Below are 26098 nucleotides of genomic sequence, written 5' to 3'. Positions count from 1 at the left end.
ATTTAATAGAATATTTGCTGAAATAAGTATGTAATTAACATAAATGAATTAAAAAGGTAATGGCTAGATTAAATTAATTCTTTTAAATAACCAATTACTTCGCAAGTTAATCGGTAATTTAGACGAATTGATGAACTAATGAAATACTGAAAAATTAAATTCAACTACATTCAACCAAGTCGCCAAAAGATTACGAATTAATCGGGTTACGAATTAATTTCTGAAATAATTAGTTAAATTATTGAATTACACATTTATCGTCAATTAATTAATTTATACAAGACACTAGCAATGAGACACGTCTTCGGAAGTGGTCGAACCAAATGTTAGAGCGAAAACACGACTAAACAGCAAAGGCATAAATAAACGATCCCACAACAACGTAATCGAGTGTAGTAAGAGAAATGCTTTCACGGTACTGCACCTAAGCTGACTTATGTGCACCCCTGGAATTTTCCATTGATGCGCTTTACCTGATAAGGCAGAAATATATATATATATATATATATATATATATATATATATATATATATATATATATATATATATATATATATATATATATATATATATTCTGCGAACCCTACCTCGCAAACTTCTGTCTACGACTTCACGTATCCGTGGACGGACTAATATGGTGCCTGTACTCAAAAGCGGTGTAGATGCATTTGCATGCGTATGTATCTAACACCCATTAATTATCGAGACATGTGTGTTTTGCCGAGGCAACGCAGGAAACAAGAATGTGACTTTGTTGCCCATTTGGCAAACAGAAATTTGACTGTCGCCAGCGAGAACGAAACCGAAACTGTAAGTGAATTGTCATAAAATACAAAAACTTTAAATATACTATTTTTCAAATTAGTTTATAATCAACAATTAAACCATCAAATTTTAAATATTGTTATAGTTTTGTACTTTTTCTTCTTTTTTTTCTTCTCGAATACAATACGACACTTTCAACCCGGCTTCTCTCCGGTGGGAGCGGCCGGCTATGGCGGCTGTCATGTTGTTGTTATTTATCAGCTGTTCGTAGATAACTGCAAGCTTTCGTTTAAATCCGCCCAATAATTTTACGTTTATACAAATTTTAGGCTAAAGTGCGCGTCATTTCAAGCGCAGACGCCACAATGTCGACTGACAGCATTCCAGGAGGCAAGTCGAAGGTAAATTTTACTGCCGTAAATCAGGACCTTCGGTTCTCCGTCTCTATCTTGTGTTATATCTGCCTGGCAAATTCATTTCAACGTGAATGATATGCACTGTTATGCACCCTATTTGTACGTATTGTCATTTGCTATGCGTCAGGAAACTGTGACGCTTATGACGGTCGCACAACTCCGCGCTGTTCGTTTACATTTCTTATGGGACGGAATATGTGATCGACTATTCTGCACGAAGTTTTGTGATGTTTGCTTTCCAATTTCCGACTGCAGCTCGAGTTTGACGTGAACATGACGTGCGGCGGATGCGAGGCCAAGGTGCGGCAGTCGCTCCAGCAGCTCGGAGTGCGCGACATGACCATCGATGTCGGAAAGCAGATCGTGGTCGTCGAGACCGACATTCCGTTCACCAAGGTGCAGGAAGCGATCCGGAGTACCGGGAAAATCGCCGTGCTCAAGGGCTTCGGCTCGTCGACAGGTACTGCGGTTTAATCTGTAGTATCAGAGAGTTCCCGACTAATCACTCGTGCCCATTTTCCGACCCAGCTCGCTGTTTGGGTCGTAGAATGTGCAGCATTGACACGAATGACATGTCTTTGCCAACAGGTACGTCAGATAACCTCGCACTGTTTTCTACTCTCTACAAACGTTTGATATTCACGAGAACGAGCCTCCTCCAAGCCTCCTGCAATTGCACATCCAACAAGGAACATTCAGGTCCACATCAGACTTCTCACATACAGCAGAAGCAGCCAGCCAGTACTCGGAAGCATGTCACGTCAAATGTTTTGGGGATTATCTTTGATGATTCCCTGTCTCGTTGAGGCTGCTGGGTGCAGAGATAGTAGTGCTGTGCACATGCAAAAGTGAGTTATGTTGGTGGCTTGTGTTCGCTTAGGTGAATTGGATGAACTGACGTGTGCAGTGAGTGGTGAAGTGAGATGGCCTGTGACAAAAGAGAAGAAGATGCGAAGAGGTCACACATTGCTCTTTTTATTTTTTACAACAGCCTATCACTCCCAGACTTCTCCGTCAAGTAGAATTTCGACGCCTCACTGGTTATATAATTGTTTAAGTTGGCGGCGATGTCCTCTCCCAACGAAGAGGCAATAATCCGCGGCCACCACATTTCGATCGTGATGAAATACAAGAGGTGCCTACGTGGTGTGTGATGTCAGTGCATGTTGAAGAACCTAAGGTGGTCTAAATTAATCCAGAGCCCTTCATTACAATGTTCCTCATAGCCCATGTGTCACTTCGAGATGTTAAATTGCACATATCATCACATATTATTACATTAAAGTGTGCCTCCTGTTCCTTCCAACACTGTTTTTATTTGACATAGTTGATCAGTCCAAGGCTCCTGTGGAAATTGAACTAGTTTGGTTAGATGTGAGTAGGCTGCATCCAGCACTACAGCAGACACCTAAGAAACCTCACATGTGTTGTCCCACTCCCTATGTTATGCGTGTAGAAATTGTACCAGCTGAAATAAACCGCTTTTAATTTAAAAGAAGACAACTGTATTGAAAGAGACAGTGTGCTTGGAAAGACGAACCATTTTTCATGCCATGATATAAATTATGACTTGGTTCATGCATAACACTTGCGTCAACTGTTCTATCACTGTGCCAGAGAACATAAAATTTTTGTCTGAAGTGATGTCGCAGGAACCTAAAAACTGCTGTAAGTAGCTTGCCACAGTTTCACTGGATCTGATGCTCTGTCGTAGGTGTTATCAATTTCCATGTATATCTGACTGCTTTGCTTTCAATAAGGCTCAGAAAAATACTGCCGAACATATTCTGAGCATGCGAAACGCTTTCTTCATATGCCATTAGGCTGCTTTTTGATGCTTACTGTTTGTGTTCATTGTAAAGGTCAAGGTGCAGCTTTGCTGGATGCGTACATTACGGCATCTCTAAGCGCCAAAAGCTTGATGTCACTGAAGGTGAACCAAGTTGGTTTTGTCGCAGCACGTTTTCTTGGCTCGATTCAAAGACACGTTCAACTTAAATCGTTAGTTAGTTAGTTATATTGATTTTAATGGCGCAAAAGCAACTTAGGCTATGATGCGCCAAACAACTTAAATCGTTCCATTTTCTTCGTATGCCAGCCTTGCTAAACATGGCAAGCACTCTAATGTTGAAAATTTATTTCTTGGATTGCACTTGGCCAACAAGTACTCAAACCTTATTTGCTTTCTCAGAAAAGCTTTACAAATGGTTATAGTTATGAGGCTACCAAATGTGCAGAGCTCGGCTGTTGAGAAAAGGCCACCTGAAAGTTTGAGGACTAAAACTTTGCATTTCCATGAGAAACACCTAAATACTGCACTTTACATTGCAGCTGCAGTATAAGCTTTACTGTGCAGTTCCCAGTTTGTTTGAGCAGTTTATTGTGCTACCTACTTGGAGAAGGAAGCTTGACTACACTTGGGAACTCTGCCTCTCACCTGTTGACACACCATATATGTTGTACTTTTTCTGAGGCTATCAGCAGTGTTGGATTTATTATACTCATTGTAAATAAAATGTAGGGTCCTTCTTTTACCCTTAAAGTAGTCTCTTTGATTTCTTTACTTTTAGCGTGTGTTTCTGACCAAGTGTAGAAAATCAAGGAAGTCGCTTTTCAAGTAATTGTTTACTCATGCTGTGTGCTTTTCAGCTTGTAATGGCAGCCGTGGTGTTCAGCAACTGAACTTATGGGCTGGTCTCCATCATAGCCTGAGTCGCTTTGGGACGTTACACTCCCATAAACCTGAACTTATGACCTGAGCTTGCATGTTTAAATTTCAGGCATAGTAGCCATTTTTAATTGCGGAAAAATACAAAAATGTCTGCCATCTAGTCACCCCAATATTTATGCTAGTGGAAAAAAAAAAAGTAGGTGGTTAACATTTGCCTCAAGCCATTTACTGCACCGTATCCCTGTTGCATGAGGTTAGACTTTTGATCTGAAAATTGATCAATTTCTATGTCACTACTTTAAAATGCAGTTATTTTTTGAGTTCATCATTTGCTATTTTCCTAAAGCACAGGATGCGTTTTTTCATTGGTCGAAATTTTTCCGTTCTTGGATTTTGCATAGGCCTGAGAGCATACAGCAGTCTCTCGAACACTTCAGATATATATTTTTTTCTTTCAAGAAAATTTTGTAATGGCTGATGCATTGTTTCTTATGGATTTTTTATCTGATAAATTTGCTCTAAATGGTGCTTTAGGTTTGTCAAGGTGTACCCCTTTTACTCGCATATGTATCTGTGGCATTGATTTGTCACGAAAATTTTTCCAGCGGAGTGGTTGGCAACTAGTAACAAACATTGACGGCAGTTGAGTCAGTGCTTGGTATAAAGAGTAAGCTGACAAGAATTCATGAATTGTTTTTCAGGTTCTGCTCCAGGCGTCGCGGCAGCCGTCTCCGAGATCTCTGGGACATCTGGAATCATGGGAGTCGTGCGCTTCTCACAGGCAGCTGAGGGAGCGTGCATCATTGATGGTGTCATTGATGGCCTCCAACAGGGACAGATGCACCGGCTACGCATTCACGAATTGGGGGATCTTTCAAATGGCTGCGAAAGGTGTGTGGACGCAGTCACAGGATTGTTGCAGGCAAGATAGCTGCGGTTTATGCCTCCAATTGAAGTGAAAACAGTATCCACGCAGTGAAAAAAAGTGAATTGGAAGAACCACAAAAACACGAGAGTCGCACAAAGTGCTTTCGTTTTTTATAGCTGAAGCTTGTCGGGCCAATTAATCCTAAAATTTATTCTCAGTATCCAAGCAATAGTATGTGCCATTCGCTGGTCACGCATCCTGAAATTTCCTTCAGTGTCAAATGCTTAATTCTTACAGTCGTGACCAATACAGTTGTTTCCAGCTTATGGATACTTGAGTGTTTGGAATTTCGATTTTGTGTATCTTTTTCTACAACTTGTATTACGGGTCATTTTTGTGCACTGCGGGCCACATGTCTGGTCTTGGATTTGCACCTATGCTGGCTTAGACATTAATGAGTGGTTAAGGCTTTACATGCAATAGATTTTAAGGTATTTCCATTGGAGAGTCTGTCCATTCCGTTGGTTGTAGCCAGCAAGTTTCAACGGATGGGGAATGCTAAAGGCGCCCTTTTACTGTGCAGTGCGTGTGCTCGTTAAAGATCCCCAGGTGGTCAAAATTATTTTGGACTGTCTGCAACGGCACCACTTTCTCTCTTCATTCTTTTAGCCACTGTGGTGGCTCAATGGTTATGGGGCTCGGCTGCTGATCCGAAAGCCGCAGGTTCGATCCTGACCAGTCGAATTTCGATGCAGGCAAAATTCTAAAGGCCAATGTACTGTGCGATGACAGTGCGCTCTTTTCTTTCCTCAAAACCAGTTCTCAAAGTAGTAGCAGGATTCAAGTGCCTACTTAAAGGAACACTTAGGACAACTCCATGCAATCTGTTTTAACACGACAGGTTAAGAGACAGATTAAGGAGCTCGTGTCCCAGAAAAGCATGTCAGTGGCATTGGCTGTGAGCGAAAAATGGGGCATGGGCATCTCGGTGGACACCTGACATAAGGGAAGGGATTTTCCTTCCCTTATGGCATGGTACCCATGTCCAGCAGGAATTGTGAGACAGGCGTCATTTCCTTTCCTTAAAACCAATTTTATTTCATTTTTTAGTGAAAATCTATTCTGTGGCTCTTTCTGGATATGTTGGTGTCTGTCCGGTAGCAAAACAAATTATTGCTGAGAAAATTTAATTCGAAAATTTTTCTGCCACGCAATTCAAACTTATTTCTACACCGAAAGGGACTTCATGATCACTGTCTTGAAGTGAATGGCGGTGAAGCCTAGCCTCTGTGATCTCCGTCAAGAAAACTGGGTCAATGACCCCGCAGTTTACTTGCAAAATTTGTTGATGGTGGGGACACCTGTATTTAACTTTTCGGCCTTTTTACAGCTTATGAAAACTTAGTCTTCAGTAAAAGCAGCGTCCTTGCTGTTAGAATGCAGTAATCTATCGATACAGGCCAACTTGAATTTTCAACAGTCAATGTAGTCTATAAGCTGATTTTGCAGCTTCAACTGGAGGGTTTCTGGGTTAAAAAGCTGTCTGTGCAGCTTGACTGTGTACAGGTATTGGTATATTGATTTTGCATCTCAGTTTTGGTACGTGTTGTATGTTTAGAACAGGTTTAGAATGTGATGCAAGTTATAAGACAACATTCATAGTTTATGATTAGTGCGAGAACGTGGTATATCCCATGTATTAGTACTTCTTGTGTGTATGTTAGCATGGCACGCATCAAAAGATGGCAAAATAAAATAAAACTCGGTAATGTCTATCGTCGAAAAGTACATTTTTTTTTAACAACTTAAAATTTTATAAGTGATCAATGCAGACAACATTGTGCGTCTGGAAGGCGTATTTGTAGTTATTCGTGTTATCAACAATTTGTCCTCAGTGCACTTGGGGAGTTCTGCCTGCTGCAGTTTTGTTCTCATACTTTTCTTCTATTTCTTGTCGCTCCGTCAGCAATTGAAACTTACTGTTCGCAGTAAAGCTAAAACGCATCAATCTTATATTGATGTGCGATCTGCCAGTGACACATATCACACTTGAGGAGTATGTTGCAGGAGTGTTTGCTTTTGGAACAGATTGGTACTAGTAGTCAAATGCTTGCACATTGGGATCTCTTTCTGTTGCTTTTTATCCCCTGTGAAAGGTGATGTCAGATTAAAAGAACTTGTGCCTTGTAGAGATGTATTAAGCTTGCTGTGGCCTAGTTCAGCAAAGAACGGCCAGTTAAAGTGGCACTGCGCCTTACCCAGTGTCCCCAAAAAATGCAGCCATTCCCACTGCCACTGGGACCGCATGATCATGGATGACTGGACATGCTTGAGAGTGCCCATTCTTTTCTAAGCTCCACATGTAAATTAAGACTCTGGGCTGATTTGGATAGCATTTCTGGCCAGTAGGCGAATGCTGGAGTTGTCAGTTATCATGATGATCATCATGCAGCACACTGCACCAACAGAAACACTATTCACACCAAACAAATCTCTAAATATCTAGACTGAAAGTGTGAGACTCCTTGGGTTATAAAACAAAAACCTGCGGTCAGGCACCTGAGTCATTCCTGTGCATTTGCTATTTAAATACACTTTATCCCTCCTGGCTGCATGATTCACAATCTACATGCTATGCACTGAATGGGCTTAGACAGGCGTTGACCATGTGCGAGCTTCTTGCTTTGATATCTCAGGCCAATGGAGTGGCTTTCAGCCCCCACTCATTAATCAGCAATACTGTCCCTTTTCACCTGTTCTGTTTCCCCTCTATCTCGAATTGTCCTGTTTCAATGTTATCAGCTGCAACAAGTGCCAGAAGCTTTAATTATGAAAGTGCCCCCATTAAGGGGTTAACATGATGAGCAAACACTGTCATTTTTTTTGCATTCTGATAAGATAAGCATTGCAGAGAGAGGCAGGGCAATTGACACGGTGATTTTGTTCGACTATCGCTCCCTTTTTGAACTTTGCGGAGCTTTTGGATGGTTTCCGTGTTGTTGGAGGGCTTTGTCCTTGCTGAGATTCCTAGAAGTTAAGATGAAGAACAGTATAAAAAATGTGCACTGAGGAGTGGATGTACACCTTGTAGCACTTGCTTTCAGTGCTATGTTCATACACTTGTGAAAAAGGTATGCTCAGTGTCGGCGAGTAGTCGAAACTCAGCCCTCTGTGGTGTTTATTTTTTGCTTTGTGCACAGTTCTAAACCTTAATCACATACCAACTATCCCACATCTGTGCATTGGAGGGCATAATTGGAGATTGGATGACGTAGCCGTAGATTGCCCTAGCATGTTACCTATGTCGTGGTCACTTTGCAACATCAGACTGAAAATATGCGGCATATACATTTGGCGTAAGACTCAAGTGACAAGGAATTTTTTTTTGTAAGATCTACAATTTGCAGCATTTCTTAGCTTCCAAGCAATCATGTAGTATCCAGATTAGCCACTATGTTCATACGATCTTCAAACGCGTTTGTGGGCATTCTTGCCAGCGTTTCGAGCACTCCAAACGGCAATATGTGCAGTGCAGAAAATTTCCACCATGTTAAAATCATGCAGAAAATTACCATCATCACAATATTACAATTTCAAACTGTTTTGAGACTGTACAAAGTTGTGCACATTCCTGTAGAAGATCAGTGGTTGGTGTTATGTACTACAAAGCTGAATACTAATTGATATTCTTTAGGCCTCCATGAAGTATTTATTGAGGCATTTTACATGAATATAAATGGCAAGGAAAGAACATTTCAAAAATGTTAATTCCCATTGTATTGGAAATGTGGTCACCATGTTGATATTTATTTATTTATTTATTACATACTGCAGACCCTTGGGTCCAAGCAGAGGGGCATTAGTATATATACAGATAATAATGAACAAAACAGGAGCAAACAAGTACACATTTATACAATTTTTAGTCACACTGCGGTCAGCAAACCATGGTTCCAGTGCGATACTGTCCGATGAAAAAAGGAAAATTTAAACATATCAGTTCGAGCATAATAGGGTGTGAGTGAGTCAGGATGATGATGTCTTGTGAGGCGCGTTAATGCAGGCGTTAAATAAGGTGATTTATTCATTTGAAGTTTGTTGTTAAGAAGGAGGGAAAGGAACTCAAGTCTTTACTGCTTTCAACGGGATTCAAGAGTGGGTATACAATTGTCTTCCATAACTTTAGAGGGAGAGTGAAGCCGTGCGAATTTATTAAATATAAACCTAACTGCCTTTCTTTGTATTCTTTCAAGGTGGCTGATATTTGACTTAGTGTGAGGATCCCATGAAATACATGCATACTCTGCTTTGGTCGAACAAATGAGAAGTAACAGAGTAATTTCAAATTAGTAGGGGCGTTTTTTAGTTTGTGCCTCAAAAAGCACAGTCTGCGGAAAGCAGAAGAACAAATATTATTAATATGTGTGTTCCACGATAATGTTGGTGTCAAGGTAACACCCAAATATTTGTAGTTTATAGCTTCGCATAGTGGAGAAGAACCTAATGTATATGAAAAAATAAGTGTTTTTTTTTTACAAGTGACACGAAGGCATACTGATTTTTCTGTGTTGAGAAGCACCCCCATTCATTTCACCAATTCAATACCCTGTTTAAGTCTATTTCAAGGACAGTCTGGTCATGTGGACAGGTTATTTCGTTATACAGGACACAATCATCGGCAAAAAGCCTATCCAAAAAGCACATATCATAATAGTTTTTATGGAAACTGCATAAAACACTTTTTTTTTACATTATTGTGTGTTGACCTTTTTTCATCTGTAAGATACTTGATTGTGCATGTTGGCTGTATGTGAATACGTTGGTGCACATACATATGTAGACAGCTGGGAAGGCGCAAGTTCAGCACACATGAAGGATGCTTACAGCTGATTTTCTAGTGTGATAGGGGAGGCTGTTAATGCGCAATAAAAAGAAAAATTCATGGGCTAGGACAGTTATTGAAGCAAAGAAAAGAAACGTCCTGACCTAGACCTTTGTTTTCCTTTGGTGCGAAAAAGTTACAGGATAGCTCTACCCCCCCATCATCTGCTGTCAAGGTGACTGCCGCCACAACAGAACTTTGTCTTTCTCCACTACTGCAGGAACAGAAGTGCGTGCACATAAATCTGTTCCGAGAGTATAATGAAATACATACTAGTTGTGGGGGGGGGGGGGTGGGGCGTTGCTGCTGTTCAGTTTACTTGCTGATTTGTTTTGCCTGTATATGTTTAAAACCACTTCAGGAGGTTGCTTGTTCATTTAAAAGCCGTCCAGTAGCCGTTGTCGCTATTAACTTAATAGAGCTTGGTGAGAGTATGACATGCTCTTGTTGTGGTCTGGCTTTTGTCCGTGCATCAGCGTCTCTTCAATTTCAGCACTGGTCCTGTTTATGACCCTGAGCCGAGTGGAACAAATCACAGAAGGCCCAGGGTAAGTCACTGTACTTTTTTAGAATGTGCGTTCATAGACTTCAGCCACCATGTATGCCGGCAGTCAGAGGTTTGCAGAACACAACCTTAAAGGGACACTGAGGAGAACCCTATCAAAATTTTTTTGTTAGCAATATCTGATAGTTCGGCATTTCATGGCTTTGTTGATGCTTGTCCGGGAGCGAAAGATGCATTTATTTCAAAGAAATTTGGATTCGAAGTTGAAAAAGTTTTTCCCGCCACTCCGATTCAAACTCGAGAACTCTTATGACGACACGGAGAACTCTTATGACGGCACAGAACGGAGTGACGTGAAACGTGACGTAAACGGAGACTCCGTGATTTCTGGTGGCTAGCGGTGCGGTCTAGCAGCTGCTGAAATGAAAGCTACCGCCGCCGCACGTTGAAGGCATCTATCGGGGGTCGCGACCGTCGCTTCATTTACGTTTGCACCGGCGTCTTGCCAGCGTTACGATGGATCCCGTTCCCGAACCCGACGACGTAGTTCTCGCAAAAACTCTGGCCTGCATTTCGGCGACCTCAGCCCCACAGAGCGTGCGATGCTTTTTAGGGAGCACGGTTAGGTTAGGCGCTGGCGGGTGGTTTCCCCCTTCCTCAGAGAGCAGCCGTTGCAAACTAAATATCATAACCCCAGTGCGGGGAGTCGCAAGGGGCCAGGACAAGATCGGTGCCTTGCGCCCATCGGAGGCTGGCCGGGGCTTTGGGGCCAACGGATTGTGATTCCTTGAACGGCGCGGTTGCACGGCGCAGCAGGCGGCGTCGAGGTCTCCCACGGTTGCAAGGGCCAAGTTATTTTTTGCCACGAAAAACAAATGGGTGCTCGAGGGCGGTCGCGTTTAAAGTTGGCGGCTTGAAACCAAAGCCGGCGCACGATGCTTCAACGGCTTCCGCTATATCCAACGGGTCCACTGGATCTGGCTCTCTCCCAACTTGCATGTACCTTCAGATATGTACTGAGAATGGATTAAAATAGCCCACCTCGAAAAGAACAGCTCCGCCCAACTGCCGCAGCTATTGAATATAATGCGCACCTCGCCGCGGAGCCAAATCAGTCTGGCCGGGCCGGCGGCGGCTGGCGCATTCGGCGCGAAATACATGCTCTAATCTCCCCGCCAGTGCGGTCAGAGTGCGCCGAAGCAGCCGAACGCGTCGGTGGTCAAGCACAGTTGGTGTATAGAGGATCTCGCTTTGACCGACGTGACTTTGCCGTGCAGCGCGCGCACGCGCCTCGCCGCAGCATAAACGCGCCTTAACAGAGCCTGCGCTTAACCGCTAACCAACGTATTCGGTGGCAAAATCTATGGGAGCCACTGAAACCCTCCGCCCACTCACTGATTAAAAGAAAAGAAGTCCGGTGCCGAGGTTCGGTTCGGAATCGAACCAGGGCCTTCGGCGTTTGAGGCGGAAACGCTACCGCTCCGCCACGACGGCGCATCTAGTGAATGCACTCTTCTGATGCAGAAATCTGCGTGCTTTCGCTAGGTATATCCTGGCCTAACAGAGCTAGGCCATCAGCAATTTTTCTGAACTGCCTTGTACCTTGTCTCCCGTCCCTAATAAGCGATTTCCACTAAGTAGTTTGAAGTTGACTGGTGCAGCCGGGAATGTTTCGCCGGGCAAACGTGCGAATACACAAGTGCTGCCTTGTACGATCACCGACCATCGTGCCATCATATTTCATCGACCGTGGCGATCATCTGACAAGCCTTAACAGGCTCCTTCAAAGGTTAACTACACTTGAAGCGGCACTTGGAGTTCCTCTGCTGTTCGGCGCTTGTAAATCGAAGCGCGTCAAAAACAAAACCATGGGGCACGCAAAGCTCATAGACGCGAAGCGCCATAACAAATCGAACTCTCCTGGCCACCTGTGGCGCCGCCAAGCATCCGTTTTCTTTGCTTCCAGCATTCAGGTTGACTTTTGCCTGCCTTCCTTGTGTGATAAAAGTGCACTATTGGTTTTAAAACAAAACTTACTTCAATATTGATCTGCGCAACCTACCTTTGTCAGCTTCAGAGATTCGCGACACCAAGTAGGATAGAAAATTCCTCCAAAGTGGCGTCTCTTGTCCTATGGCGTCACCACGCTTGTACTTGCGAGATTGGCCTGTGGTGGCGATACCTGTATTTTGGTTCTTGCTATTTTCTACCTTACAAGAGCTTTGTTTTCAGTAAGAGCGGCGTTTTTGTGATCAGGAGCTTGTATTCTATCGATACAAGCCAACTTCAATTTCTCCTCAGTGTCCCTTTAACAGAAACATTAATGACATAGCTGTGTCTTTATACAATGTGGAATTGGAATTATACCTGTGAGTCTTACCACATAAATCCCATATTGCATCCTTTAATCTCTAACAGTGACCTCTGGATGCAGAGAAATTATAGTAAATTCACCAGTGTAGCCCTCTGTAAACTTTTGACTGCAGGTGTATGTACGAACACCGACTTTTTTGTCTTCTCGTATTTTTACTGCATTCAGTTCCTTGTTTTCTGTCTTCCTGAGCTGTGCGTTCTTTGGTTTTTTAGAGATACGGGAGCCTTGGTGAAATTGATGTTGACGAAAATGGCCGAAGCATCTTTCGGAGAACCAACGACATTGTGAAGGTCTGGGACATTATTGGCCGGTCCTTGGTTGTGTGTTCGCAGAGCCCTTCCCAAGCCCAGAGAGGAGATGTTGACAGCTGCGCACGGTATGTTTCAAAGCACTTCTGCTGTGGAGTTATTTCCTGTGGTGTCTATTCACGTTTAAATGAAAAGATTCCAACAGAACTTGTGCGGAGCGCACTTGTAATGCTCCTAGCTGCCGCTGACGTCACCTCATGGTCACGCGAGGCGCGCTGGTCATGTGACGTGTTACGCCGACGCTTGGTCCCAATGTTAATGCCATGGGTGAGCCACTGACAGCTTCGCCGAAAAAATATGCAAGTCCAACACTGGGGAAATGAAGAAGCACCGTGAGGTCAGCAACTAAAAGGGACACTGAGGAGAAATTGAAGTTGCCCTGTGTCAATAGGGTACGGCATTCTAAGTACAGACCATGCACTCCCATCAAAAACACAGCTTTTATAAGATAGAAAAGACAAAAAAAAGAAGAAAATACAGGTGTCGCCATCACCGGCTGATTTTACAAGTACTGTGTGCATTGACACCGATTTATTTGTGCAGATGCCGGAGGTAACACTTCGCCATTCACTTCAAAGCAATGACAGCCAGTCTTTCTCACCATAGTCGTCAAAGTTTGTATTGAATGGTGGAAAAAATTTTTTAATTTTCTCAGCCAAAGGAGCCAGAGGGTCAAATTGTTGGAACAACGATTGGATGAAGAGTTCCTCAGTGCCCCTTTAAGAGCTACAAAATAAGTAGTGATGGTTGCTATAATGCATTTGTTACGAAACAGTTTGGCTAATACAGCGATAAAACGGAATGTCCAGGTGTAAGGAACAGTAAGCAACAAGTGAGAAACTGCAGCATCTGCGTCAAGCAGTATGTGAGAAACATATGCTGATCATGCAGCCGCCGCGGTGGCTGACTGGTTATGGCGCTCGGCTGCTGGCCCGAAAGATGCGGGTTCGATCCCAGCCGTGGCGGTCGAATTTCGATGGAGGCGAAATTCTAGAGGCCCGTGTACTGTGCGATGTCAGTGCACGTTAAAGAACCCCAGGCGGTCGAAATTTCCGGAGCTCTCCACTACGACGTCCCTCATAGCCTGAGTCACTTTGGGACGTTAAACCCCCATAAACCAAACTAAACCATATGCTGATCATGCGGCAGCTGATTTGCTTCCCCCACTGACGCTCTCCCCTAGCTTGCAGTTTGTGATAGGATATTGTGTTTTGTTAAAATGTATTTTGTTGAGTGAAACTTTTCTTTATTTTTTCCTCCCTCTGCAGTCTTGCTTGCGGTATCATAGCCAGGGCTTCGGGTGTCGCCCAAAATCCAAAAAGAATCTGCGCCTGTGATGGCGTCAGTGTCTGGGACGAAAGAAATCCGCCCAATGCCAAAAAGAACTGAACTGCAGGCCGCTGATGAACCTCAGCCTCGATGGAAAATGCTTACCTGGAAACCTGCTTGCACGCAGTGGCACACTGCTGGACCGGTACAGTGACTTTGTTCACCGTGGAGGTTGCATAACCTCTTTCAAGAGTATATAAGAACTTTCTGCGGAGCAAGTGCTGCATGGTGGTGAGGGAACGCATTTAGGCCTCGCTTTCCAACAAGGTCGTTATGCATTATGCATTGCATTACATTTCTGCCGAGATTGCATTTCTGTCCTTGAATTCGTTACTTCGTCATGCATGGTTTCTCTAACACACACAGCTAAGATGGTGGTCCCTATGCCATGCCAGTGCACTGCACTGATCATGTATTTTGCTTGCACCTGTTTCGTGCCACCGCCTTTCGGCACATTCCCATTGGCAACGCCATCACTGTGATAAGGTTCCGAATGCTAGATATTGGGGAGAACGGGAGAACTCTTAATGTGTTCTAGAAAACAGTGCAAAGGACACTAACCCCATATAGTTTGTTTTAATTCTTGTATACTATCGGCAATATGTTAAAATATTAATTGAGGCTTTATATCCCCTCTTTAATGCCTTTGGCCCTGAGGGTTCAATAATTGAAATGAAATGAAATATGCTTTGTCACTGTGTGGCTGTCCTTTGCGCTGTTTTCCGGAAGGCTGTGCACGTTCTACTATGTAGAGAGTCTGTGATTACGTGTGGCAGGCTTTTGAAGGATAAATGAACAAGCTGAATGGAATGTTGCCAATTGTGGACTGGAAACTTTCCTTGCACTTTGCACGCAGCAACTACTTAAATAAGAACACCTCCAAACACATGATGTGGCAGCTGCCTTACAGGCACTTTGAACTCCGTGATAGCGAAAACCGTGAATAATGAAGTTTTGGGCGCCTGAAACGATGTTGTATATAGTCCTGGTGATACATATATTGAATATGCTATTTCGGCGCTGGAATAAGGCCTTAGAGATTCGATATGGCATTAAGGGATGTGTCTTATATAGGCGCTAATAAGTTATCATTGTGCTTGAGCCTAAAACAAAAAAGTACTCCTAGCATAGCTGTTGATGCATCGAATTTTCATTGAGGAAGGCCGAACATTGAAAACGCTGTCCTTTCGCAGTGTACTTCACCTTTCTCAAGGTCTGATGCACATATTCGTTTATTTTCGAATTCACTTCCATACTTCGCCAACAGCAGAATATTTGCAAAATTATAATACAAAAAAAATTGAGTAAGTTTTGTTGTCGCAGGTTTCTGCTCGGTCACGCATTTATCTTCGCTTTGTTTTTTTTCGATGTTGTAGCGTATGAACATGAAAAAACAATGCACATCGCAATAAAGTTATATTTTTATTACTTGTGGACTCTCTTCTATTTCGTTTGGCACTCGAAAGGGCTTCGGCATTGTGCCTTCTACTTGAAGGCCAGCTGCAATGAAATTTTACTTTGGGCAGAATGCCTCTTAATATGTCGGGTACATCATAAAACTAACCGTGACAATGTTCTACACTTGTCATAGAACCAGTTCGGTTGTTAGTGTATAAAAAGCTCCCTAGCAGACGACATGTGCACCTGGCGGCATACCGCTCAGTTGAGCAGCTTACCGGATATGATGTAGGCACGAGTCACCGAGAGGCAGATGCATGGATGGGCCCATGGAGGAAGGAAAGAACTCAGGAGAGGCAGTTACGGCACATTTTCTGAAGCCGGCCGTGAAGGCTCTCCACTGCTCCCCCCCCTTATTGGCCGCCCTGTCAGCATTTGCGCATGTGCAGCAGACGATGCCGCTGTGCCCAGATTTACTATCGACTGCACCGTTGGCCAAACTCCCAGTAGACCTTGCAAAAGCACGTGACTTCCGGCACAGTTTTCAGTGTGCAGCTCGGATAGCGAGGGCCTCTCCTGTGGTTGGGCCTATGGTTGGGCCGTCATAGCGGTCATGCGATGCTCTAGCTTTTTTAGAGCGAGAGCTCTGCTACTCCCGCACAAAGCCGAAGGTCATGTGGCAACGAAATTTGGCCTTCAAGCCAGGAGGACTGGAAGCTTGGCTCTGTCGTCATGCCACGTGACTCGCCACGCCTCGCCACAGCTGCGTGCGTTGAGCTGACGGCGCTCTCTCGCCTTGCAACTGTCAAATTACGTGACTCGTTACAGGGTATGCGGAGTCGATGGCACACTCGCAACTGCCAGAAATCGCGTGACACGCTGTTCGCAATATAAAAGCTTTTGGCATGTGCTTAGCTTCACGAAGTGGAGCGAAGGTGACTTCCTGGCCTTACGGGGCTGGGGTCGAGAGGCTCTCTCACATGTGGTGAGGGCTCCTTGTCACGGGGGTATCTATTGCTAAACCGTAGTCCTCATTTCAGATGACGTGGTTGTTGCTATGGGTGTCCTTTCTTTCATTCTTTCCTCTTCTATATCTCTCTGGTACTGTCTGCATGTGGCAGCAATTGTGGCTCATGCACTTTCCTTTTCATCCTTCCCGCAGTCGCAACAACACAACATACCTTCACACAAAGCCATGGATGAGCAACATGCCCAAACTAGTAACTTGGACGATACATCATCCTCAAGCAGAATATCTGATTATCTTTATGGTATGGAAAGGCGTCAGATTGGGTAACCATGCAGTTACAGAGCTTTCGCTCATCACACTAGGTTCAGTCGGGTTGAACCACAGCTAATATAATATCCCAACTGCCACCTATATCAGCAGAAACAATGACCAGATTACTGATTACATATGAAGCTGACTGTGCCACGTCAGTGGTGGCGTGCATGGCAGCCATATTTTAATCTTATTTCACGGCTCCATTCCTCTTCTGTGAACAGTAATCTGTTCATGCTTTCTGGCCACACTTGTGTCCATCGGCATACAAAGGGAACCTGCCGTGCGGGCTCAGTGGTTAAGGGCTCAGTGGTTACGGCGTCCGGCTGCAGAGCTCGAGAACGCCGGTTCACTGTCCCGACCGTGGAGGCGAAACGCAAAAGACGCCCGTGTGCTGTGCGATGTTAGGGCACATTAAAGAATCCCAGGGGGTCGAATTAAATCCGGAGCCCTCCACTACGGCGCCTCTTTCGCTGTTCCGTCTTTCACTCTATCCTCCATCCGTTTTCCCCACAGTGCAGCTCAGGTGACCAGATACTTCGCATTTCTTTTTTTCCCCTGTAATGAAGTGTTAATTTTCCAAACGATTTCCAAATCACAGTAAGGTATTACAACCTATTATTACACGTACTGATGTCTATCGCTACTCCTTTTTTCCCGATGCTGTAGAAATTTGGAATCAACTACCAAGTGACGTTGTGGACCAAACAGATGTAGAAAAATTTGTGATAGCTGTGAACGCGTTCCTGGAAGATTGCTGTGCAAATCTGTAATTCTGTGCATTTGAGTGTTTCTTTTTTTTTTTAGCGAAGAGAATTGCACTTGTGTCTATATATGTTTCCCTCCCTGTAATGACCCTCATGCAGAGGGTTAACAGTATGAATAAATAAATAAATATCGCCCCAGAAAGTTTCTGTGCAGGCAGAAAAAATGTTGGCCACAGTTTTGCCTAACGTGCCCAAAATAATTTCTAATTCCTGGCTAATTTGCATTGCCGAATTCACACCCTGTAAATGCACGCGGACGAAATTTGTGAAGTAACGACGGTTAGGCGGAGCGTCTGCCGACTGAATGTCTTCGCACGGCGGACAAGAACGGGAGATTACAGAACGGACGAACTGTCAGCAGCAGGGCTATATCAAGCAACACCGTCAGATATACCTGGCCTGTTCTTAGTGGACTTTCGAATCGCGTTTGCCACACTATCAATAATAATTGGTTTTTTGGGGAAAGGAAATGGCGCAGTATCTGTCTCATATATCTTTGGACACCTGAACCGCGCCGTAAGGGAAGGGATATAGGAGGGAGTGAAAGAAGAAAGGAAGAATAGGTGCCGTAGTGCAGGGCTCCGGAATAATTTCGACCACCTGGGGATCTTTAACGTGCACTGACATCGCACAGCACACGGGCGCCTTAGCGTTTTTCCTCCATAAAAACGCAGCCGCCGCGGTCGGGTTCGAACCCGGGCCACACTATCAAATAATCGGTTGTTGGGGAAAGGAAATGGCGCAATATCTGTCTCACATATCGGCGGACACCTGAACCGCGCCGTAAGGGAAGGAATAAAGGAGGGAGTGAAAGAATAAATGAAGATAAAAACGCAGCCGCCGCGGTCGGGTTCGATCAGGAGTTCCCGGGTTCGAACCCGACCGCGGCGGCTGCGTTTTTATGGAGGCAAAACGCTAAGGCGCCCGTGTGCTGTGCGATGTCAGTGCACGTTAAAGATCCCCAGGTGGTCGAAATCATGCCGGAGCCCTCCACTACGGCACCTATTTCTCTTTCTTCTTTCTCTCCCTCCCTTCCCTTACGGCGCGGTTCAGGTGTCCAACGATATATGAGACAGATACTGCGCCATTTCCATTCCCCAAAAACCAATTATTATTATTAGAGAGGTGCCGTAGTGGACGGCTCCGGTGTAATTTCGACCACCTGGGGATCTTTAACGTGCGCTGAGATACCACAGCACACGGGCGCCTTTGCGTTTCGCCTCCTTCGAAACGCTGCCGCCGCAGTCGGGTTCGAACCTGCGAACTCCGGATCAGTAGCCGAGCGCCGTAACCACTGAGCCACCGCGGCGGGTATTTGCCACACTGTTACTGTGCAAAAGACGACAGACCAAGAAAGAGTAAGACAGCAAGACAACCAACGCGCCGAGCTTTTTCCCCTCCAGAATCTTTTGTTAAACGTTTGCGTCCGTTCTCGCCTGCCTAGGCTGGAAACCCAACGCACGAACACCTTTGCTGTTACACGTTTCGAGCTTTATTATCTATCCCGTGTTTTTTCCACCGAGAAGATCGCAAAGCCAAAGGCGTCCTCATTTTTTTGACCGCGAACGGTAATCTGCAGTCATGAATTCGTGACGCAGCGTCAGGCGATAAGCCATCTGCGGACGAAATGGGCGATTCGGCTCGTGTTAAGCAACACTTGTTGGTTAACGTTCATATCTGAAACAGCGCAAAGGATGCGAAGGAAACAGCACTCGTGGTGTCTTCTTTATGTCCCGTCCTTTGTTCTGTTTCAAATATGAATGTTAAGCAACCCCTCAAAATGAAATTGGCCGAGCTCGATATCCCGCCGCGGTGGCTCAGTGGTTAGGGCGCTCGACTACTGATCCGGAGTTCCCGGGTTCGAACCCGGCCGCGGCGGCTGCGTTTTTATGGAGGAAAAACGCTAAGGCGCCCGTGTGCTGTGCGATGTCAGTGCACGTTAAAGATCCCCAGGTGGTCGAAATTATTCCGGAGCCCTCCACTACGGCACCTCTTCTTCCTTTCTTCTTTCACTCCCTCCTTTATCCCTTCTCTTACGGCGCGGTTCAGGTGTCCAACGATAAATGAGACAGATACTGCGCCATTTCCTTTCCCCCAAAACCAATTATTATTATTATTATTAGCTCGATACCACTTTCCACTGAAAAGGACGTCAAAGCTGAAACGAACGCGGAAAATTATCTGAGCAAACCCATGTTTATCGACTCAGTAACCAATGTCACAGGGGTGCCAGGAGAAAAGTATTCCAACTCTTACCTCAAATTTTTCAGCAATGAAAAAGTATTGTGCTGCCGAACTAACGTCGAGGGGAATCGCAACCGAGTGGCCCATATATCGGAAGTCACAGGAACAAAAACCTGGTGGAAATGTTCCAAGAGTTTTTAAGGGACAATAATGCAAAGTCAACTCATGTAATGTTTCAACATTAGACCTTCGAGGAATAAAATATACAAACTTGTCTGTGTGGGAATCGATATCAAAATTGGTTTTGGGGGAAAGGAAATGGCGCATTACCTGTCTCACATATCGGCGGGCACCTGAACAGCGCCGTAAGGGAAGGGATAAAGGAGGGACTAAGAGAAGAAATGAGGCCTTAGTGGAGGGCTCCGGAATAATTTCGACCACCTGGGTATCTTTTACGTGCACTGACATCGCACAGAACACGGGCGCCTTAGCGTTTCGCCTCCATCGAAACGCTGCCGCCGCGGTCGGGTTCGAACCCGGGAACTCCGGATCAGTAGTCGAACGCGCTAACCACTGAGCCACCGCGGCGAGTAGGGTGTCGAGTTCAAAATCACTTTCAGACTCTCTGAGAAAGGTTCAAAAATCGCGTTCTATCGTGTCTGTTCTCTCAGCCTAGTAAGACTAATTTTTGTTGTCTCTGGAACAAAGGTCGCCGAAGGTCACATTCTTCCAAAACATTAAAAGAGACGCCATAGGGTAACTGAGCACAGTGCACTAACTATAGCACATGTATAGCGTTTATGCGGCGATGTATTGCAAGCACACATAGATTGAGCAGAACATTATGTTTTGTAGTCAAAAGGTGGCACAAAAACATCAGTATCGTAGAACATCAGTTCACATTCTGGTCCATACTTTGAGCTACGTTCTAGTCTGCAATATCCCTGTTCCTAAGTCCCGGTCGTTAAGAGAACTCCCTCCTTTATTCCTTCCCTTACGGCGCAGTTCAGGTGTCCAACGATATATGAGACAGATACTGCGCCATTTCCTCCCCCCCCCCCCGAAAAAAAAACAGTTATTAAATAGAACGTCATGATGTCTGAGCTATTCCATTTATGACGTTCTCTGTCCAGGCAGATGTTACATTGAAACTTTCCACTGTGCGCACGTTCAGATATCTCTTTAAAAGGACAGCAGAAAAGGCAAGGAAAAAAGACAATGCTCATTGTTCGGTTATTATCGGCTCCTCCTGTAAACGCATCGAGACCTCTCGTTCGACAAGACATCAACGACTACTTCTGGGAAAAACAAAAAAAAGCATCGGTTCTCGTTGCACACGCTGCTACCGCGGCTTGTGTCTGCTTCGTCACAGATTAAGGTTTCGAGCTTATCGCCCCGCCAGACTTGTGCGGGAGCTGTAATGTACGCAGCCGCTGTCTTTGACCAACCTTTCGCGCCCGTCTGGGCTCTCCCGCGCACGGGCCAAGATGCCGATCCGACCGTAATCAAGAAAAACGTTTCTGGATCCTCGTTTCACGCCCGTCTGTAGCTATCGCTGCCGGGAACGGCCTGAACGCGCGCATCTGAGCGGATAAGGACTTGCTGCGCGGCAGTGCCGGATGCGTGGAACGAGATAGGCGGGGGGTGCTTCCCGAACGCAAACAATTACCGCAGTCTCGGACAAGTCCCCGGAGCAGTAGTTATAGCGGCGTTGTTCGTCAGACGTGGTGGCAGCCCTGGGGACCACAGGTGCTACGTCGAAGGTCCCATTCACTTGCTGTCTTCAAGCGCCAGGATATGTTTAGGGTCTGCTTGGAAGACTGAGCAAGGTGTTTGACATAGAATCAGCAGGGAAGTGGGCGTGCTGAATGTTGGCGGAAGCGGCTTTGAGTCTTTGTGATCCTGGAAAAACAGCGTGCACACTTTGTGGCGCCTGCGTCACGTTCTGGACCCTGCACATCCTCGAAGACTTGACACTACCTCCTGGTCACATCGTGTGGAAGAACTGCTTCAGACAAGGTACGGCTTAAGCAGCGGACAGTAACGGAATCTGACCGGAAGCGTCTCATTGGCGAGATTCAACTGGAACGAAGGAGGAATTGAAAGTGCCGTGCTCTAGACCCAAGGAGAACTTTACAATATTTTGCTTGAAGATGGCCCTTGGGGCAAGGCACGATTAGAATCGTGGACAACGACTGGGCTCTCCCGAAGTGCTACCATTGTCGGACTCGATCGGAGAGAATTCTGCCTGTGCGCCTGAATTCTTCGAGTGTCCTATTGTTTACACAGTGGAATCTGCGTCGCTATATCCGCAACTCCCTGTGGCTTCGAATCGCTGTGCGTGTAATAACCATCGTCATCTTCGAGCGCGACACGCTGCCAAAATTTGGCAAGACCACTTTCTATCGTCTGAGCAATAGGCGTATTGCAGTAGTAGTTTAACCAGAGAAGATTTGACACATGTAGATGCTGCCACGTTACTCTGGGCATTTTTGAATCAGGCAACCAAGCACAGAGCCGTGGTGTTACTTCTTTTCCTGGTGGAACTTTGTTCGAGGACCACTGAAGATGGACACAAAGGAGGCCGTCTTCTGGAGCAGCTACTCGGCCGTAGCTACGCCCACCATCCAGGAGGAGATCTTCGTCCAGCGATCAGCGCCCAGCCGGGCCTGGTTTGCCAACTCGGAGTCGGCCACGCTGCCCAAGATCACCAAGAAGCAGTGGCTTATGATCGGCCTCGTCTACCTGGGCAACTTCTGCGCCGCCATGAGCTTCTCACTGCAGGCACCCTTCTTCCCCAAGAAGGTACGTGGTTGACAAGGGTCCGGTTACTATAGCGCGCCACGGTGGCTCAATGGTTATGGTGCTTGGCTGCTGACCCGAAAGACGCGGGTTCTATCCCGACTGCGGCGGTCGAATTTCGATGGAGGCTAAATGCTAGAGGCCCGTGTACTGTGCGATGTCAGTGCACGTTAAAGAACCCGAGGTGGTCGAAATTACCGGAGCCTTTCACTACGGCGTCCCTCATAGCCTGAGTCGCTTTGGGACGTTAAATCCCCATGAACCAAACCATGGTCCAGTTACTCGAGCAAACGCAGAACGGCTTGGTTAGATAGCTTAATTACTCGTTAGTGCGCTTGGGTGGATGCTAACGAGCAATTAAACTTATTCCGCCTTGGGGGAGATTTTCCTAAACATTCGACCAAATAGTTTTATTGCCTGAATTGAAGAGTTCGGGTGAACTGGCACCACTGCTTAATAGGAAGACCACGCTACGGAAGCGCGCCAGGAACTCATCAGGCGCTGAACCGGAACTAACCTTTAATCGCAGGCAGAAAGATACAGAAAAAGATTTTGCACGTGCTGACAGTGTGAGTGCATATGGCACAGTGCAACAAGGATTAGGCAAAAAGCAGCAGATAAAGGCACCTTCTTGTTATCTAAACAATGCCCGTACTTGCAAGAGAAGTCTGATATATATATTCGTTTGAAAAGAGTGGCTCACGCCTCCGGTACGAGTTAACTTGAGCGGCCACGTGTGAATAAGACTGCCACGAAATCGTGTACTTTCATGCGCTTCGCACTCTATCTGGAAGACTTATACGATAAGCCACGCGAAGAAAGGCAGGTCGTACGCACCATACAAGGTGTTTGACCGATTTTACACAATTTTTAAAAGTAGGATTTTTGAGTTAGAAGAGCGCTTTTTTCCGGCATATCATTGTCAGCGGTGTAGTACAGTAAGTACATCAGAATACAACTAAGACGTGCTAACTAGCAGGCTAGTTACCTAGTCCTGAATAGTTAACTTTTTAACTGTTACTGTTCCGGCAAGTAATGCGCAAGTAATGCCAACTTCGTTTTTATGGCGAAGTTTTCCAAAATGGACTGGACTCTTCTTTATAGCATCCGTATGCCAATGAGTAGCTCAGGAATCGCTGAGCGCTTTTATAGTAACAGCAGCTTGTATTCTTAAAATGTGTCGAGTCATTTTTTATACGTACAACTGTTCACTATGGGAGAAAATAAAAGCAACTGCATCAAGGTTAATGTGGCGTCATAACATCTGTGTTCCGTGGTGTGAATAAGACATCGGCAGTTCATTTGTGTGTCATCCTAAACGCGTTTTCTCGATATACGCGTTGGCGTTGCAAGCTGCCGACGCCATCACGGCATCAAGGATACCGAAAAAAATCTAGAAACATGATTTTATTAAAACATGGAAGATGTGTGCAATTGGCGCAATGCTACCCTCTTGGTTGCGTCGTCTGATGAGATGGTGAGCAGATCTGTAATGGCCAAACATGTTTCTAGGTGGCAGAAGGTTATGAAGTGAATATTCAGCCTTATGCTTTAGGAGCACACGTTAGAAAAGTTTCTGGAGCAAAACAGTTTTCTACAAACAAAGATAGCCTGTAAACCCTCAAACCCTTCTTGTGGCAATACACGGCGGCTGCTTTCAGCAAATAGGTTGAGAGGGTTCTGCCTTTGTGCCTACTGCCTGTACCCAAGTGAAGCCTGGAATAATAATAATAATAATTGGTTTTGGGGGAAAGGAAATGGCGCAGTATCTGTCTCATATATCGTTGGACACCTGAACCGCGCCGTAAGGGAAGGGATAAGGGAGGGAGTTAAAGAAGAAAGGAAGAAAGGGGTGCCGTAGTGGAGGGCTCCGGAATAATTTCGACCGCCTGGGGATCTTTAACGTGCTCTGACATCGCACAGCACACGGGCACCTTAGCGTTTTTCCTCCACAAAAACGCAGCAGCCGCGGTCGGGTTCGAACCCGGGAACTCCGGATCAGTAGTCGAGCGCCCTAACCACTGAGCCACCGTGGCGGGTACGCGTGGAACAGTTTTTAATGCGAAGGCATTATATGGCTCACGAGACGAAACGCTGTGCGCTGAATCTCACCGGAAGTTGTCCACGTCATAGTCGTGACGTGTGGTAATGATTATTAATGAAGACTGGATATAACGAATGTCGTAGTATGGCATGTAGCTGAGTGGCACTGCCAATGTGGGGGAAATAGTGGTCAGACAGGGCCATTGTTGGCAGTGTAAAGCAGCGGCACAGCCGATATTGCGAGAACAGGTGGAGTAGGGTTATTATTCGTACCTTCAGATAGTGGTCCTACTTATGTTGGGGACACATAGGACAGGTAGGCCCATAATCGGACTTGGAAGACAGTGGCACTGCCGATAATGGGAGCACAGTGGTGACTCTGGTCCTTTGTAGGACCGACCTTTGCCATCAAATTTTCATTATCGGGCCGATGCCCTGTGCTGCCTGGGTAGAAATCTGATATAACGAAGTTTCACATAACCTAGGATAACTTGCAAAAAAGGACCGGATATAAGTGTCGTACCATGTCCTAACTAGAAACCTCATACTGGTTATAACGAAGTGTCACGTGACCAAAGGTGACTTGGAAAAAGTTGTCGTCATCCTAAAGTCACGTTACATAGGATGACTTTTGCTTTTGCAGTTTTCCAATGCAGCAGACTGCAGTGCTCTCAACGTTTTTGCACGCGATACGCGCCGCGTGTGAATGACAGGCGTGCGTATAGCCAAACGTGCTCCATCACGGGCGCATGGTGCGCGCGTGATGAATGCCCATGATGGCGAAGTTCAATCGGTCGCCGATAGATGGAAGCACTGCAAGTAACATGTATTGCGGTACCGCTATCGGGGATTGAAATGGAACGAAGCTGCACAGAAAAGCGAGCTGGAAACTGATTGATGTCTGCCGATGTGAAAAAAAAAAGTTCATTGGAAAAGGTTGCAAAAAAGTCTTGTCAGTGTAGCTTGACGGCGGAACTTATCACTGATCCGTAAAGTCAACAGTTTGGTCTAAGACCCTTTCCCAAGCATCTCACCCTAGAAGAGCCGAGCACCAGGCCGGAGTATATCTTACTTATACCCATAAAAAACCGTGTACCCTTTTACCGTTACCGGAGTACCGGGAGCCCGCTCACCGCCAAGGCGCATGCGCAGATCACCTCTGTGGCGCCAGGTGGCGCCACGTACCCGGCAGCTGCACGCACGCCTCCCGCATCGGGACCAATCAGCGCGTGCTAGCTGACAGTGGGCGGATTCCCGGTACTCCGGTAACGCTAACGGTAACACTGTACACTGCACGATAAAGGTGCAGCATGCCGTGTTACCGTTACCGGGAGCCCGCGCTTCGTCAGTGCGCATGCGCAGATCGCCCTTGAGGGCGCCACATGGCGCCAGGTACCCGGCAGCTGCACGCGTGCCTGCCGCATCGGGACCGAATCAGAGCGCATGTGTACTGGTGGTGGGCGGGTCCCGGTACTCCGGTGGCGGTAACACTAGACTGTAAGGA

At 45.8% G+C, this 26098-nt stretch overlaps 2 protein-coding genes and 1 non-coding gene across 3 annotated transcripts in view; all 3 read left to right on the top strand.

The window, feature by feature from the left end:
* Nucleotides 1-986: 986 nt before the first annotated feature.
* On the top strand, nt 987-14311 carry LOC144104446 (copper chaperone for superoxide dismutase-like). Its single transcript, XM_077637444.1, has 6 exons — nt 987-1166; nt 1437-1641; nt 4554-4743; nt 10096-10150; nt 12694-12857; nt 14058-14311. The coding sequence occupies exons 1-6, from the start codon at nt 1131-1133 to the stop codon at nt 14176-14178; spliced, it is 771 nt and encodes a 256-aa protein (XP_077493570.1). The 5' UTR covers nt 987-1130; the 3' UTR covers nt 14179-14311.
* Nucleotides 14312-19371: 5060 nt separating this feature from the next.
* TRNAS-ACU (transfer RNA serine (anticodon ACU)) lies at nt 19372-19443 on the top strand. The gene has a single exon. It is a non-coding gene; the product is annotated as a tRNA-Ser (tRNA).
* Nucleotides 19444-21184: 1741 nt separating this feature from the next.
* Nucleotides 21185-26098, top strand: part of LOC144104445 (MFS-type transporter SLC18B1-like) — a 30492-nt gene continuing 25578 nt past the window's right edge. Inside the window, exon 1 of the mRNA XM_077637443.1 lies at nt 21185-22554. Coding sequence (XP_077493569.1) covers nt 22318-22554 — 237 coding nt within the window. The 5' untranslated portion in view covers nt 21185-22317. The remainder of the gene's footprint in view (nt 22555-26098) is intronic.

Source organism: Amblyomma americanum, chromosome 9 (assembly GCF_052857255.1).
Source record: "Amblyomma americanum isolate KBUSLIRL-KWMA chromosome 9, ASM5285725v1, whole genome shotgun sequence".
Taxonomy (NCBI): Eukaryota; Metazoa; Arthropoda; class Arachnida; order Ixodida; family Ixodidae; genus Amblyomma; species Amblyomma americanum.
The sequence above is the reverse complement of the archived record's forward strand: the minus strand, read 5'-3'. Positions and strand labels throughout refer to the sequence as shown.

Coding starts and splice junctions, on each gene's coding strand:
- LOC144104446 (XM_077637444.1), top strand. CDS start 1,131: ATGTCGACTGACAGCATTCCAGGAGGCAAGTCGAAG. Junction 4,744..10,095: donor CTTTCAAATGGCTGCGAAAG/GTGTGTGGACGC, acceptor CTTCAATTTCAG/CACTGGTCCTGTTTATGACC. Junction 12,858..14,057: donor GATGTTGACAGCTGCGCACG/GTATGTTTCAAA, acceptor CTCCCTCTGCAG/TCTTGCTTGCGGTATCATAG.